Below are 12,202 nucleotides of genomic sequence, written 5' to 3'. Positions count from 1 at the left end.
GCCTCCATGGGGAGAGGCAGTGATGCTTCCAAATACCAGTTGCTAGGAGCCACAGGAGGGGAGAGTGCTCTTGTGTTTGGGTCTTGCTTTGTGAGTTTTCCACTGTGAGAACAGGATGTTGAACTAGATGGGCTATTGGCCAGATCCAGCAGGCCCTTCTTACGTTCTTAAGCATTGTTCTCCAAAGGCTATAATACAATATCCAGAATAAACTTGGGTCTAGAAAACACAGCAATCTTCCTGAAGGGAGGAGAAACATAGAGCAGAAGCATTTCATAGAACCATTGTCAGGCAAGTTTCCATGTTAAACAATGAAAGGGAAGGGAAGGAATGTCTGTAGCTCAATGACGCAGCATCTACTTACAGAAGACCCCAGTTTCAATTCCCAGAATTTACAGGTAAGGCTGGGAAAGGCTCCCTGTCTGAAACCCTGGAAAATTGCTGTCAGGAGATGCAGACAATACAGGTGTATATGGCCCAATTAGTTCAGGGATTGAGACTGTTTGGTTTTGCGAGATTTAAAAATAAATATGGTTTCCTCATTATAACTTTTAAAAAGCAAAAAACAAAACCAGTAACTTTGTCCTTTGGTACCCAGGGCATGCTGACATCTTACCTCCGCAGTGAGGAATCTGCTCTACTAGATTTCTGTGCACTGGATTCATGCTGTGGACACAAGAGATTGGAAATCACTAATCTTCTTTAAGCAACCATTAAAGCAGCAAACCAAGGTCTCAGGCATACCACAAAGAAGCAGGTGCAATGGCATCTCCAAGCACAGACAAATATACCAAAGAAAATATTATTTCTCCAGGGGTGAAGGAACTCATGGACCTCAAGATATTGCTGGATTCTCAACAGCCTTAAAGAGGAATTTCAAGGAGCACAGGCCCCCTATAGTGTTCACAACGTGACACATTTTCATAGGCAATAATCCTAATTTTATCACTGAGGAATCAGTGGGAGGAGGACCATCCAACCAAGTATGGCCATGTGAGCTTGGGTATACTAGAAGCACTTTGACATAGCATCTCCAACACATATGGAAGGAACATGTCTGAAAATGGGCCCTTAGCACTTTTTAATAATGCAGAAAGATGAAAGTGAAAAGGGGACAATGGAGAGATTGGCAATCTATTTCTGGTAGACAGAATCATATTGGGTTCAGAGTCAGCCCTTCTCTGCTGGAGGATGTTTGCAATTCTAGCAGCTAAGCTGTCGTGTTGTGGGGAAGCTAGGCCTTTGTATCTGGTATTTTGACATTGTAATGACACAGACATTTTATTTATCCACTGATGTCTCACAGGGCTCGAGTCTGGGGGGGCCTGTGTGCTTTTGGGGGGGGATGAACGCTAGTGAAGCTGGTGAAGAGACAGGGTGACTAAAGGAAGTTGACCTGAGAAGCAGGAGCCTGAGGAAATAATGGCCAGTGGAGACAGCAAATTCCCAGGATTCTTTGTTCAGGGGGGAGCCAAACCTGATTAAAGTGGTATATCAGCACTTTAAATGTAAGGTGTGAATGTGACCTCTGCCTCCTCCAGATCTACCTCTGCAGCACTGGAGAGACTGTATCACACCTTTTTCCTGTGCTTGAGTAAAGGTTAGAATTTTATCCAAAGGGAAAATATTCCAGTTTCACATTCATGTTAGCAAATCCCAAATTGAAGTTCAGTTCCAGATCAGTCGCCTACAGAAGTTCAGTCCAAAATGTTGCAATACCACAGAGCAACGTTTCATTCTCGCAGCGTAACTTCACAGAATCATGATACACAAAGTACCTCCTCGTGTGAAAGTTCTCTTCGCCGCCAGGAAAACCACCACCTGCCACCCTTCTTGGGCATCTTTTCCTTCATGAGCCTGTCGACAGTACTCTGGTGACATGAAGAGAGAACGAGCGGCGAATTAGGTTCAACCCCAAATGAGATCATCCACATACCATGATAGGATGTTCTTACTACCTTAATTAAAAACAGCAATTGATTAGTCATACAGATGGAGGATATGTCCTACATTCCAGAGCAGCCAGGATCAAATGCTTAGGCCCCATCTGCATTGCACATTTAAAGCAGTATTATTCAACTTTGAAATAGTCGCAATTGTCCGCAAATAATCATGGGAGCTTCAGTTTGCTAAGGGTGCTGAGAGAAGACCCCTATTCCCCACACAGAGCAACAATTGTAGCTCTGTCAGGGGCAATGGGGGTCTCCTCTCAGCTATCCCAGCAGAAGAAGTATGACCAAGCTGGCAGAGAGGTCAAAGGTGTATTCTCAGGCACCAGAATGAACAGCTGAGGCACCAGCTTGCCTTCCAAACCGGAAGTGCAGAGAATTATGAGGCATTACAAAGATTTCCTAAAGTTTCTGTGGGGTGAGAAGATGCAATTTAGCCAAGGAGAATGCCCATGCATATAGTGACAGGACACGTCAAAGTCAGCTTGGAAATCCTTGCTCTAGAATACAGGTACCACCTGGTCAGTGATCTGGAAGACAGGAGGTAAGAAAACGTCTGCTGTGTCAAGACTCTAGCTATCAAGGTGATGTGAAAATAAAGGCTTTTAAAAGGCCGGTAAACCTATCAAAGTCAGAAATTGGTACTCATAGCCGCTGTGGCTATGTGACAATGATGTATCCAGGAATAACCCCATGCTATGCACTTGCTCCTTTCCATCTAGAACTGGCTGTCTCCAGATATTAAACATTCGTGCCAAAGCATTCTTTGAGTTTTGAGACCTATGAGCTTAAATAAGACATTTCAGTTCTCCAACTTTGTATAGACTACTTTAGCTTACCTTGGGAAGGTCCTTTTGGAAAGCTTGTAGGGAGAGGAGCATAGGGGCTGCAACTGCCCAGTTATAATATCTGAAAGCAAAGAGAGGGGAAGAAATTTCACTCTGCCTATAGCCCCATTCATGTGGTAGCAAAACATTGAGATATGGCTGTACCAGTGAGGATGCAGCATGAAAAGACATGCCTTCAGAACACTCACACACACACACACACACACACACACACACACACACACACACGGGCTCACTGCCACCTTATGGGGAACCCAAATTGTTATACTTCCACAACAGATAGAAAGCTAAAATTTGGCATGCACTGCCCAAGACGACTCTAAAAATGGCATATTGGTAAGGCTTTCCTCTGGACAGCGCAGCGTGATTTCTACCCCATAATTGCAGCCATCCGCACATGCACTACAAGCACTACAAGCCAAGCCCAGCACACCTTATATTTACTGTTGTCAGTGACAGTGAGCTTATAATGAAGGGCTGTGGGACTTCATACATGTCAGCAAACTTTAGATACTACAGGGGGTATTTTCAGTGCAGACAGAACACAATGCAGAGTAAGAAAGGAATGAAAGGCCCACCTTCATCTTTGATGGATGTGGGCAGTGGGAGGCAGATTTCAAGAAATAGCCAATAATTTCTCTAGGCTCACATAATGGAAGCTGGTGAGTGTGTGCATGCATGTTTGCAAACTTAAAGCAGTTATGGGGGAGAAGCAGAGCAGAAAGTGCTCCTTCTACTAACTTCTTGTGGATCTGGATCACCAAATTTGGGTCCTCGAGTACTGCTGGGTTCTCCACAAACTCTTGGTAGGAAACTATGTGCTTCGTGAACTTCTCAGCTAGAAATGGAAGGGAGAGAGAAATACATGCCAGTTGGCCAGCAACCCTCCAGCGACTTGCAAAGCTAGTGGTGGCTGCTAACTAGAGGATCACGACAAACAAGGAGCCGCTCCACCTTGCCAACGGTAGGGTGGAGCCAAGCTCTCAACTCCAGCATCACTGCAGTTTACTGAGACAGTGCTGGGGCAGGACAGCACTGAGGATGGAGATACACAGGCACACCCATGAAGCCAATCTGGCACTCCAAACAGTGCGCTTGCACAACCCCGATCATGCTGCCCCCTCCAGGTAAGCTGCAGTGGTGACAGTGTCGGGAGGGGGGGGCTCTTCCCCACCACACCGGCCACTGATGCCCAGGACTCCCATACAGACACGTCATCATGCTTAATACCCTTAAGAGCTTATCTACACAAACTTTTGTTGCTGTTATGCCAGTTACCCTGCCATGGTTTCCCGCAGAGAATCCTGCAAAATACAGTTTGGGTGAGGGGGCCAAGGATGCTTGTTCTCGTGATGGAACAACAGTTCCTGGGGGAAAAGGACAGACACTTAGACCTAATAAGGTCTGTGGTGTAGATATGTTTCTCCAAATTCCCCTTTACTGGGGCTCTCGTTTCACACAAGCATATTTCCATTTTAAGACACAGCCTGGCAAGGAGTCATAGGGCAAATCCACTACGGTGTGCAGACCACCATTCAATTTCACTTTTCCAGCAGCTTGAAGCAGGTTCTCTTTTTTTAGCCTCAGCTGGGTTCTGTATAACCAGCTGCAAGGAAGGTGGGTGGGGATGTACCATGCAGAAACAGAGTGTGCCACCCCTGCCTCCTGCAGTCACCACCCTCTCCTAGGAACAATAACAGTAGTGTGGGGGGGAGACAGTGCTCCCCCTTCCTAAACACAACACACAAACTGGGCAGCACCAAGCCCCCACCCCAGTCAACCAAGGAACAAAAAGTCCAAACCAATCTGTTATGAGGGGCAGGAGGCCTTAGTGAGCACACAGATGTGCCGGAAGGCCTTGTGAGGCACCACACACTAGAATTATTCCCTCTCCTTCAGACGTACCATGAGATAATTCCCCATCATCCCCAAGACCTCCACAGACAGACAGGAGCATGTGAGGCACCAGGCTGCTTTCTGAAGGCTCCGAGAGATTATCGGCGCTGCTGTCAACAGTAGGAGCGCCACCACCGTGTGGGTGCTCAGAAGAGAAGCTGCCAGGGTCAGACTGGACTTGGCCACTCAGCTCAGCATCACTGACAACAGAAGAACAAAGCATCGATCCCATGCAGGCCACTCAGTTACTACATTTCTTTCAATAATTGAACAAAAGTGAGGAAGGAGAAGGCAGCAGGACCCTGGTATTTTAGGAAGTTCTCCCTGGTTTTAATTATCGGGTCGGTAATATTAAGGTTCATTCTTATTTCAGAATGTTGTCGCAGTTACACTCAAGTGCACAGCTTTCTCAAGAGCTGTCAAGCCACCAACTCAAGAGAGCCACTTTGACTGACATGGGTGGTGTTGCATCTGTGGGTGGCTCCCATTTCAGAGGCTTCTGTGCATGTGATACATTCTGTGCATGTGATACATCATGCAAGTGCTGCTTATATGGTACGTAATCACATAATCACAGGGTGGATAAACATCCAATTAATATATATATAAATATTTCTCTTGAAAAAAAGAAATGCAAATGCCACGTTTCCCTTAAAGAATTATTTGGCTAATATTAAATGATCAGAATATAAACTTGTCGGTAAAGAGCTGGTTTCCTCATCATGGTTTAGCATTATGTGCATGGGCACTGGGCTTCTGCATTCTCCCTTCCTCTTCCCTCTTGCAGCACAGCCACAAGGAGACTGGAAGCATTTGCTGCAGATTGTCGTGATGTCCAAAGCGGGGCAAATGACCGTTAGTTTTTAACCATGGTTCATCCAAACAAGCTAGGACAGGGGTCAGCAAACTTATCTCTCTACCCCTCTCTCCCCCAGCTTTCCTACCTCCTCCGCCGCTCTGCCTGTGGCTGGGAGCCCGCAGTGGTGGCGGTGCCTCTCCTTTCCGCGCCAGCTTTCCCTGCGCCAGGCGCAGGGCCAGCAGTCATGCCAAGCTCCAGCCAAAGCCCCGTGATGCACCCATCACGATGCCCACAGTGCTGCCATGGGTGGAGAGGCTGGATGGCGGGCGGGTGGCGAGTCTGGGCCGTGCCTCAGTGGGCGGCAAGGCTTTGGATTGGCTGGCTGCTGGCACCAATCAAAGCTCATCTCCCTTCCTCCACAGGGTGGGGAGAAGCCAGGAGGAGGGAGGGAGGGAGGGAGGGAGGGAGGGAGGGAGGGAGGGAGGGAGGGAGGGAGGAGGCACTGCCGCGGTGTGTGTGAGGGGCGGAGGGAGGGAGGGAGGGGAAAGAAATGGTGCTTGAAAAAAAATGGCAAAAGAATGGCACAGCCCGAACGATCATGCCAACCCAAGCAGCGATTCTAGGATCGTCCGCGGGCCAGATCCAGAGGGCAATTGGGCCTGATCCAGCCCGCGGGCCTTAGTTTGCCAACCCCTGAGCTAGGATCATTAATGTTTTTTTTAAAAAAAATAATTGCATCCATGAGTTGGCACAAGACATCGGGCTACCTGAGTTAGGCAGGCCTCTCCTCCACCATAGTTTAGACCCCACACATAAGCTGCTTTTGCCTCATGGCTTGCTGAGCTTGTTCTAAGAAAAGGGCCTTTCCTCAGAGTGAGGCACAGAGATGATGCAGTATGGGACAGCTCCAGCATCACAGCTTTTCTGCAATGGCAGGCAATAATGGTCCCTTACACCATGGGGCTCTCTGTGACTTATATTAGAGCTGACCCTCATGCAAATCAATACAAATTATTTTGCAAACTTTTTTTTCTTTAAGAAGGTTAAGGCACCTGTTAAAGCATTTCCAAAATTGCTCAGGACAGGATGCTTGCTTTCTACTTGGTCTGGACACTATCCAATAAAATGTCCAAGACAGATGCAGCAGAATATACTTATTTAGTGCTGGTCATGTTTGGTGGAGTCTTCTTTCAATTTTCCAAGATAATAGTTTTAAGATACATTAATTTCATTAGGAACCGTGGTGAAGAATGTACAGAAGTGAATATACCAACTCAGGTATGACAGCTTGATGATGCAACAGCCATCAAGCAAAACAGGCTTCTTCTTCATCCTTGCATATACTGCGCTAGAATTATTGAATGAATTATGCTTCGTACCTTTTAGGGAAATAAAGTGCTATTTGCTCTGCATCCAGGTTTGAGAGATCCTCCAAGTAAATATCTGTGGGTCCCAGATGAGAGCTTCTCCTCATGGAACCTGATCCAAAAAGAATTATCATTTCAATAAGGGGACTTTGCTCAACAGCCATTTCTGCAATCATTCCCTCTAACAGCAGAATTCATTGGTCAGTGCCTATCATTTAGGAACCAAAATGGGTGATCCAGAAATAAGTCAAGTGGTTTGTACATACTTCGGGGACTCCCTAGATATGCAAAAAATTGTAAATTGAAAGAAATATATATTTTGCAATCCATAAAACAGGTGAACAAGCTGCTGTCTGGTTTCTTCATTGTTTCCATGGATAGCTCACTAGCAGCTTACAATATACTGGAGGTGAGCATTAAGGTTAAGGGAGGGAGGAGAAAAGCACACAGTTGTTTTTCTTTAAAAAAGCAAAAGTTCCCCTCCAGAACATTACACACAAAGAAAGCTATATGGTGGCAGAGTTAGTCCCAAGCTGTATTCAGTGATATAGACCAGCAGGGGACAATTTTAGGAGTAGGAACAACAACAACAACAACAACAACAACAACAACAACAACAACAACAACAACGTCCTGTCTGTGAACTGCAGGTAGAACTATGAATCTTTTGTTCCAGGCTAGCTGGAGCCATAAATAGAAACACTCTTTTAGGGGGTGGGGATAAGCCGCAACCTTTTGTCGTAGCTCCCCACTTGCACACATTTTACATGTCTTCAAACTTGTCTTACCCCTTCTCTTCTCCTGTTTCAACTCTGGGCTGCGGCAGGGCTCCAGATTTGTCAAACTAGCTTTCCTTAAGGATGGCACTTCCACATCCAAAACTGGTTCAATAATCTCCTCGGCTGATGCTATTCCTTCATTCTCTGCAGCAGTTGCTAGGACTTGCAGATCACTTGAAAGGCTGGGAGTAGTTTGTAGAGCACTGCCAATGGGTTGAATGGAAGAGCTGGTCTCTTCACTCACTGGGAGGCCATTTCCAGAAGGAAAGACAGGTGTCGGCCTAACTACTGGAGCGGCTGGAGAACACGATGCTTCATCAGAATCTTCCATGCCGAGGTCACTTTCTGAGTCTGGTGTAATGGCAGCGAAGTGAGTCGTCTCACCTACAGGAATGGTTGCTGCTGGAGTAATGGCTGCTGTCATGGAGACACTTGCGGCAGACTTTGCTGCTTCCACTCTGTCAGATTTGTTCACCTTAAAGGAGGAGAAATGTCTTGAGTTTGGATCACAAAACAGCACAAAAAGAGGAAATTTAGGATTGTTTTCAGAGGCTAGATATGTGACTGACAAATTGTTTCTATGCCTTCCACAAGTGTGTGTGTGTGTGTGTGTGTGTGTGTAGAAGAGGAGGAGGAGGAGGAGTTTGGATTTGATATCCTGCTTTATCACTACCCAAAGGAGTCTCAAAGCGGCTAACATTCTCCTTTCCCTTCCTCTCCCCCCAACAAACACTCTGTGAGGTGAGTGGAGCTGAGAGACTTCAGAGAAGTGTGACTAGCCCGAGGTCACCCAGCAGCTGCATGTGGAGGAGCGGAGACGCGAACCCGGTTCCCCAGATTACGAGTCTACCGCTCTTAACCACTACACCACACTGGCTCTCTAGGTGTGGGTGCACAAATGATTGGGGTTTTTTTGCCTTAAAAAACAGTGTGCATAATCAATTTATGACATTTCAAAACAGATAACTCTTACTAGAACTCAAACAAAGGAGGACCCAAGGATATTAGAATATCTGAAGAGCCACAGTGGAAGGAAATTTGAGAAATTTATTCATCTCTTATAACAATCAGAAATAAGGGACTCTTTATTTCTGCAAAACAAAAACAAAAAACAATCACATATGCATTCCCTTTTGCTTAGATCACTTTGTAATAGAAGTCATTTGAAGACGACCTCTCTTCCACTACAGACTACACATCAAAGTAAATTCTGCATGCACAAAGCAGAGGGGCCCAAAAGGCACTCAAAGCGTCTAAATATTGTTTCTAGAGTAGGGACTGCACTTTCCTGATATGGCAGAGGCAATTTAAGTAGAAACAATATAGCAAATGCTAAAAAGTAGCATTTTGTGCATCTGTTGTGTGTGTGAAATGCACAAAGTAGCAGGTACCAGAGTTCCCTTTCGAACCACACTCACCTCAGGCAACCTTCCCCATGACCACTGCATGTGTGATTCAGAGCAAAGCGGCATTTCAGGATTTCGGATCTCCAACTCAGAGTCACTTTTCGGGGCTGATGGGCAGTTTGGAGGAAGGCTGTAAAAAGAAGATGAAAGCAAAAGCTTTTTACTAGCTGTAGTGGAGAAGTCTACTGGGGCAAGCAGGCAAAAGGAAAAGGGGCTTAAGCCCAAGTCGTTTCTTATCCCAAGCATTTCTCCTGACCTGAAACTTATTAGGATAACATAAGGAGAGCCAGCAGGATCAAGCCAACAGCCCATCTCATCCAGCATCCTGCAGTTGCAGTAGCTACAGGGCCATCTTTACCCGGTGGTGCAAGTGGTGCTGGGCACCCAAGCGCCAATTTCTTGGGGGTGCCAAATGTATACTGGTCCCTCTCAATTGGCAGGAGTGAAAAGCAATGGAGTGAAAGTCCCCACCCACCCCTGTTGCTCTGTTGCGTCAAATATTCCTAATGAGTCAGGAAAGAAAAGCAGTTTTTTCCTGCTGCTTCATTGTTACAGGTGAGCAATTCCCCCCCCCTCAAAAAAGGTCAACAACTTTGGCTTCCCCCTCTCCAAAAAAGCTCAATAAAAGTTAATTTGGGGGTGGCTAAACTATATTTGGGGGGCGCTGGGTGGATTTTGTACCCCAGCAGCACATATGCTAAATACGGCCCAGAAGCCCAAAAGGAACTTTCTCTTTTAAACAGTTTAGCCTTTGACTCTCTGCTGTATCATGCAGCATCATATACTGACCTCTGTAGGGGAGCCAGCTCTCCATCAGAATAGGGATAAGCTTCTTTAGGTTGTAGACTTCCAGCTCCTTCATTCTGAGCCTCAGTGAATGAGTAATACATTGTGTTGCTGGTAAGGAACATTAGAAGGAAAATTAGGTACAATGACAAATAAATAGTTCTTAACTGAGTGCTGAAGTTTCTCCATAGGCCCTCATTGCATGGGTCTGTTTTACATTGACTTAGCATTACTCCCACGGCAGAATGCAAACTCAGATCATGTGCAACTTTCTTGCATGTATTTCTTCTATGTAGCCATGACATGGGAAGTTCATGTTTTGCTTTCAAGCCACATTTCCAGTCCTCCAAATAAGTATGGGGAATTTGGACAGACCTCTATAACAAAACCACATATCCTGTTATAGTTTCTTGATCTTGGATGATCACCCAGTATGTTCTGAGATATCATCTGGGGAAATTCATCGGCATGGCAAAGAGAAGCGTAAACCACCTATGACTCTACAGTCTAAATGATGTCAAGAGAAAAGTAGGATGTGGTCAATTACAACATTTTTCTACAAAGCAAACATAATGCATGATCAGTAGCCTAGAGAGTCTCCTTACTGTTCTGACAAGCAAAATACAAACCAATTAGTCACACAGGTATCCCAAGAAAAGGAGCCTGCAAGTGCCCTAATAATCATTACACTATAAAAAGCTGTATGTTTCCTTTTCTCTTAGCTTAGCCTTCTAATGTGACTATGAAGTTTTACAATTAAATTTAGGTTCTGCACACAATGCACGATAATATACTGTACATTCATTTCTGGGTGCAGGTAACTTTTGAGGACATTGTACACAGAATTATCCTCATGTTGTTCCTGTCCCATGCCATTTGTCAATCAAAAGGGCATTCTTATACGGTTATAATCAGTGCTCCCCCCCCCCCCAAGAAATGTTTGGGGATACTCTCATTTTCCTACTCATATTGAAATACTGCCCCTCAATGAGGCCAAACTTGGATTCACAAAATGTTTAGGGGTATGCATAACCCTGCGTCGCCCCAGAAAAAAGGCACTGGTTACAATCCATTTTGTGCTGAGAGCGCACTTTCTCAGGTTACCTCTTATATATTCCTTATATATTCCTGCGTATAAGACTACTTTTTAACCCAGGAAAATATTCTCAAAAGTCGGGGTCGTCTTATACACAGAGTCGTATTTCTTATACGGCAAGTATATCCCAAACGCTATATTTTAACTGGAAAAATTGGAGGTCGTCTTATACACCCAGTCGTCTTATACGCCAGAATATATGGTACTGGCATTGCAGGGCTGTGCCACTCTTCACTGTAATTTCCTAACAAAGGATACACCTGACCCACTTGACCTCTGACTATTAAGGAGCTTCAAACAGTCTTCTAGCTCCATTAAATGCTTTCCTGTCCAACACCTGAACTCCCAGCAGCAAAACAACAAAATGTATTGCACAGTTGCAAAGCTGGTGCAAATACCAATGATGGTTGGCATTTGCAGCAATTTAACACAGATGGCGGCAATCCAAGTTTTGGTTACAACCTACTTACTTGGAAGTCAACAGCTTCCGTTTCTCCTCCAGAGATTTCTCATTTTCAGTCCCTCCTCCTTCCTCTTCTGAAGTGGAGTCTCCCAATGATTCCCTCTTCTTTGGTTTCTTCTTGCGCCATCTTTTCTTGCGAAGGGCTGTTTCTGAGCCCAAGACTTCAGGGTTTCCATGCAAGCTGGACGATCTGGACACAGGCTCTGCATTTTTCTCCAGTGGGATGGGAGATGTGCACATGGAAGTGGGAATGTTCTCCTGGAACAAGGGGAGGGGCACACAAAAATGCTCAACCTCTGACCCAAGTTAGGAGCTGATTAAACTATAAAGCAGAGATGGGGAACCTGTGACTCCCAATGTTGTAGAACTTCTCTTTCCATCAACCCCAGTCAGGAGTGATGGGAGTTGTAGTTCAGCAGCATCTGGAGGGCCACAGGTTCCTTGTGGCTCCTAGAAAACCAGGTCAATCAATACCTGGGAATACCCGGAACAGCAAACAGAAGGAGAGTTCACTGTGGCCTCTGCAACTGGTCAGGAGACAAAGGAATGCTGGGAGGTTGAAGCCCCTCCCTCTTAGGAAACAAACATCACAGTAAGGGGAAGAACAGCCTGGCTCCATGCCTCATCAGCCAATGAAAGAGCAGCTTCAGGGAGCCTTCCCCCCCCCCCACTCCTCCCCACCAGAAAGAACATTTGGCTTTAATGTTATGTTGCTCTGGGACTCTGCAGTAGAAATGAAGAACACTCAGGACCCCATATACCGGTATTGACTTGAGGAGTAAGGGCTATTGATGTGCATCTGTTATTGCAATC

At 45.6% G+C, this 12,202-nt stretch overlaps 1 protein-coding gene across 4 annotated transcripts in view; it reads right to left on the bottom strand.

Moving 5' to 3' along the window:
• Positions 1-12,202, bottom strand: part of LPIN3 (lipin 3) — a 44,818-nt gene that overhangs the window by 8,666 nt on the left and 23,950 nt on the right. For 3 of the 4 annotated variants that reach the window (XM_088674589.1, XM_035122486.3, XM_035122487.3), the window contains exons 4-13: positions 11,397-11,647; positions 9,834-9,941; positions 9,057-9,174; positions 7,648-8,113; positions 6,872-6,971; positions 4,703-4,893; positions 3,539-3,635; positions 2,789-2,858; positions 1,779-1,871; positions 617-666 (exon numbers count right to left, since the gene is read on the bottom strand). In XM_088674589.1, coding sequence (XP_088530715.1) covers positions 617-666; positions 1,779-1,871; positions 2,789-2,858; positions 3,539-3,635; positions 4,703-4,893; positions 6,872-6,971; positions 7,648-8,113; positions 9,057-9,174; positions 9,834-9,941; positions 11,397-11,647 — 1,544 coding nt within the window. The remainder of the gene's footprint in view (positions 1-616; positions 667-1,778; positions 1,872-2,788; positions 2,859-3,538; positions 3,636-4,702; positions 4,894-6,871; positions 6,972-7,647; positions 8,114-9,056; positions 9,175-9,833; positions 9,942-11,396; positions 11,648-12,202) is intronic. The other variant, XM_088674590.1, reaches the window with a different exon arrangement.

Source organism: Zootoca vivipara, chromosome 7 (genome assembly GCF_965207765.1).
Source record: "Zootoca vivipara chromosome 7, rZooViv2.hap1.1, whole genome shotgun sequence".
NCBI lineage: Eukaryota > Metazoa > Chordata > Lepidosauria > Squamata > Lacertidae > Zootoca > Zootoca vivipara.
Note: the sequence above shows the minus strand (reverse complement) of the source record. Positions and strands in the feature narration are given on the sequence as shown.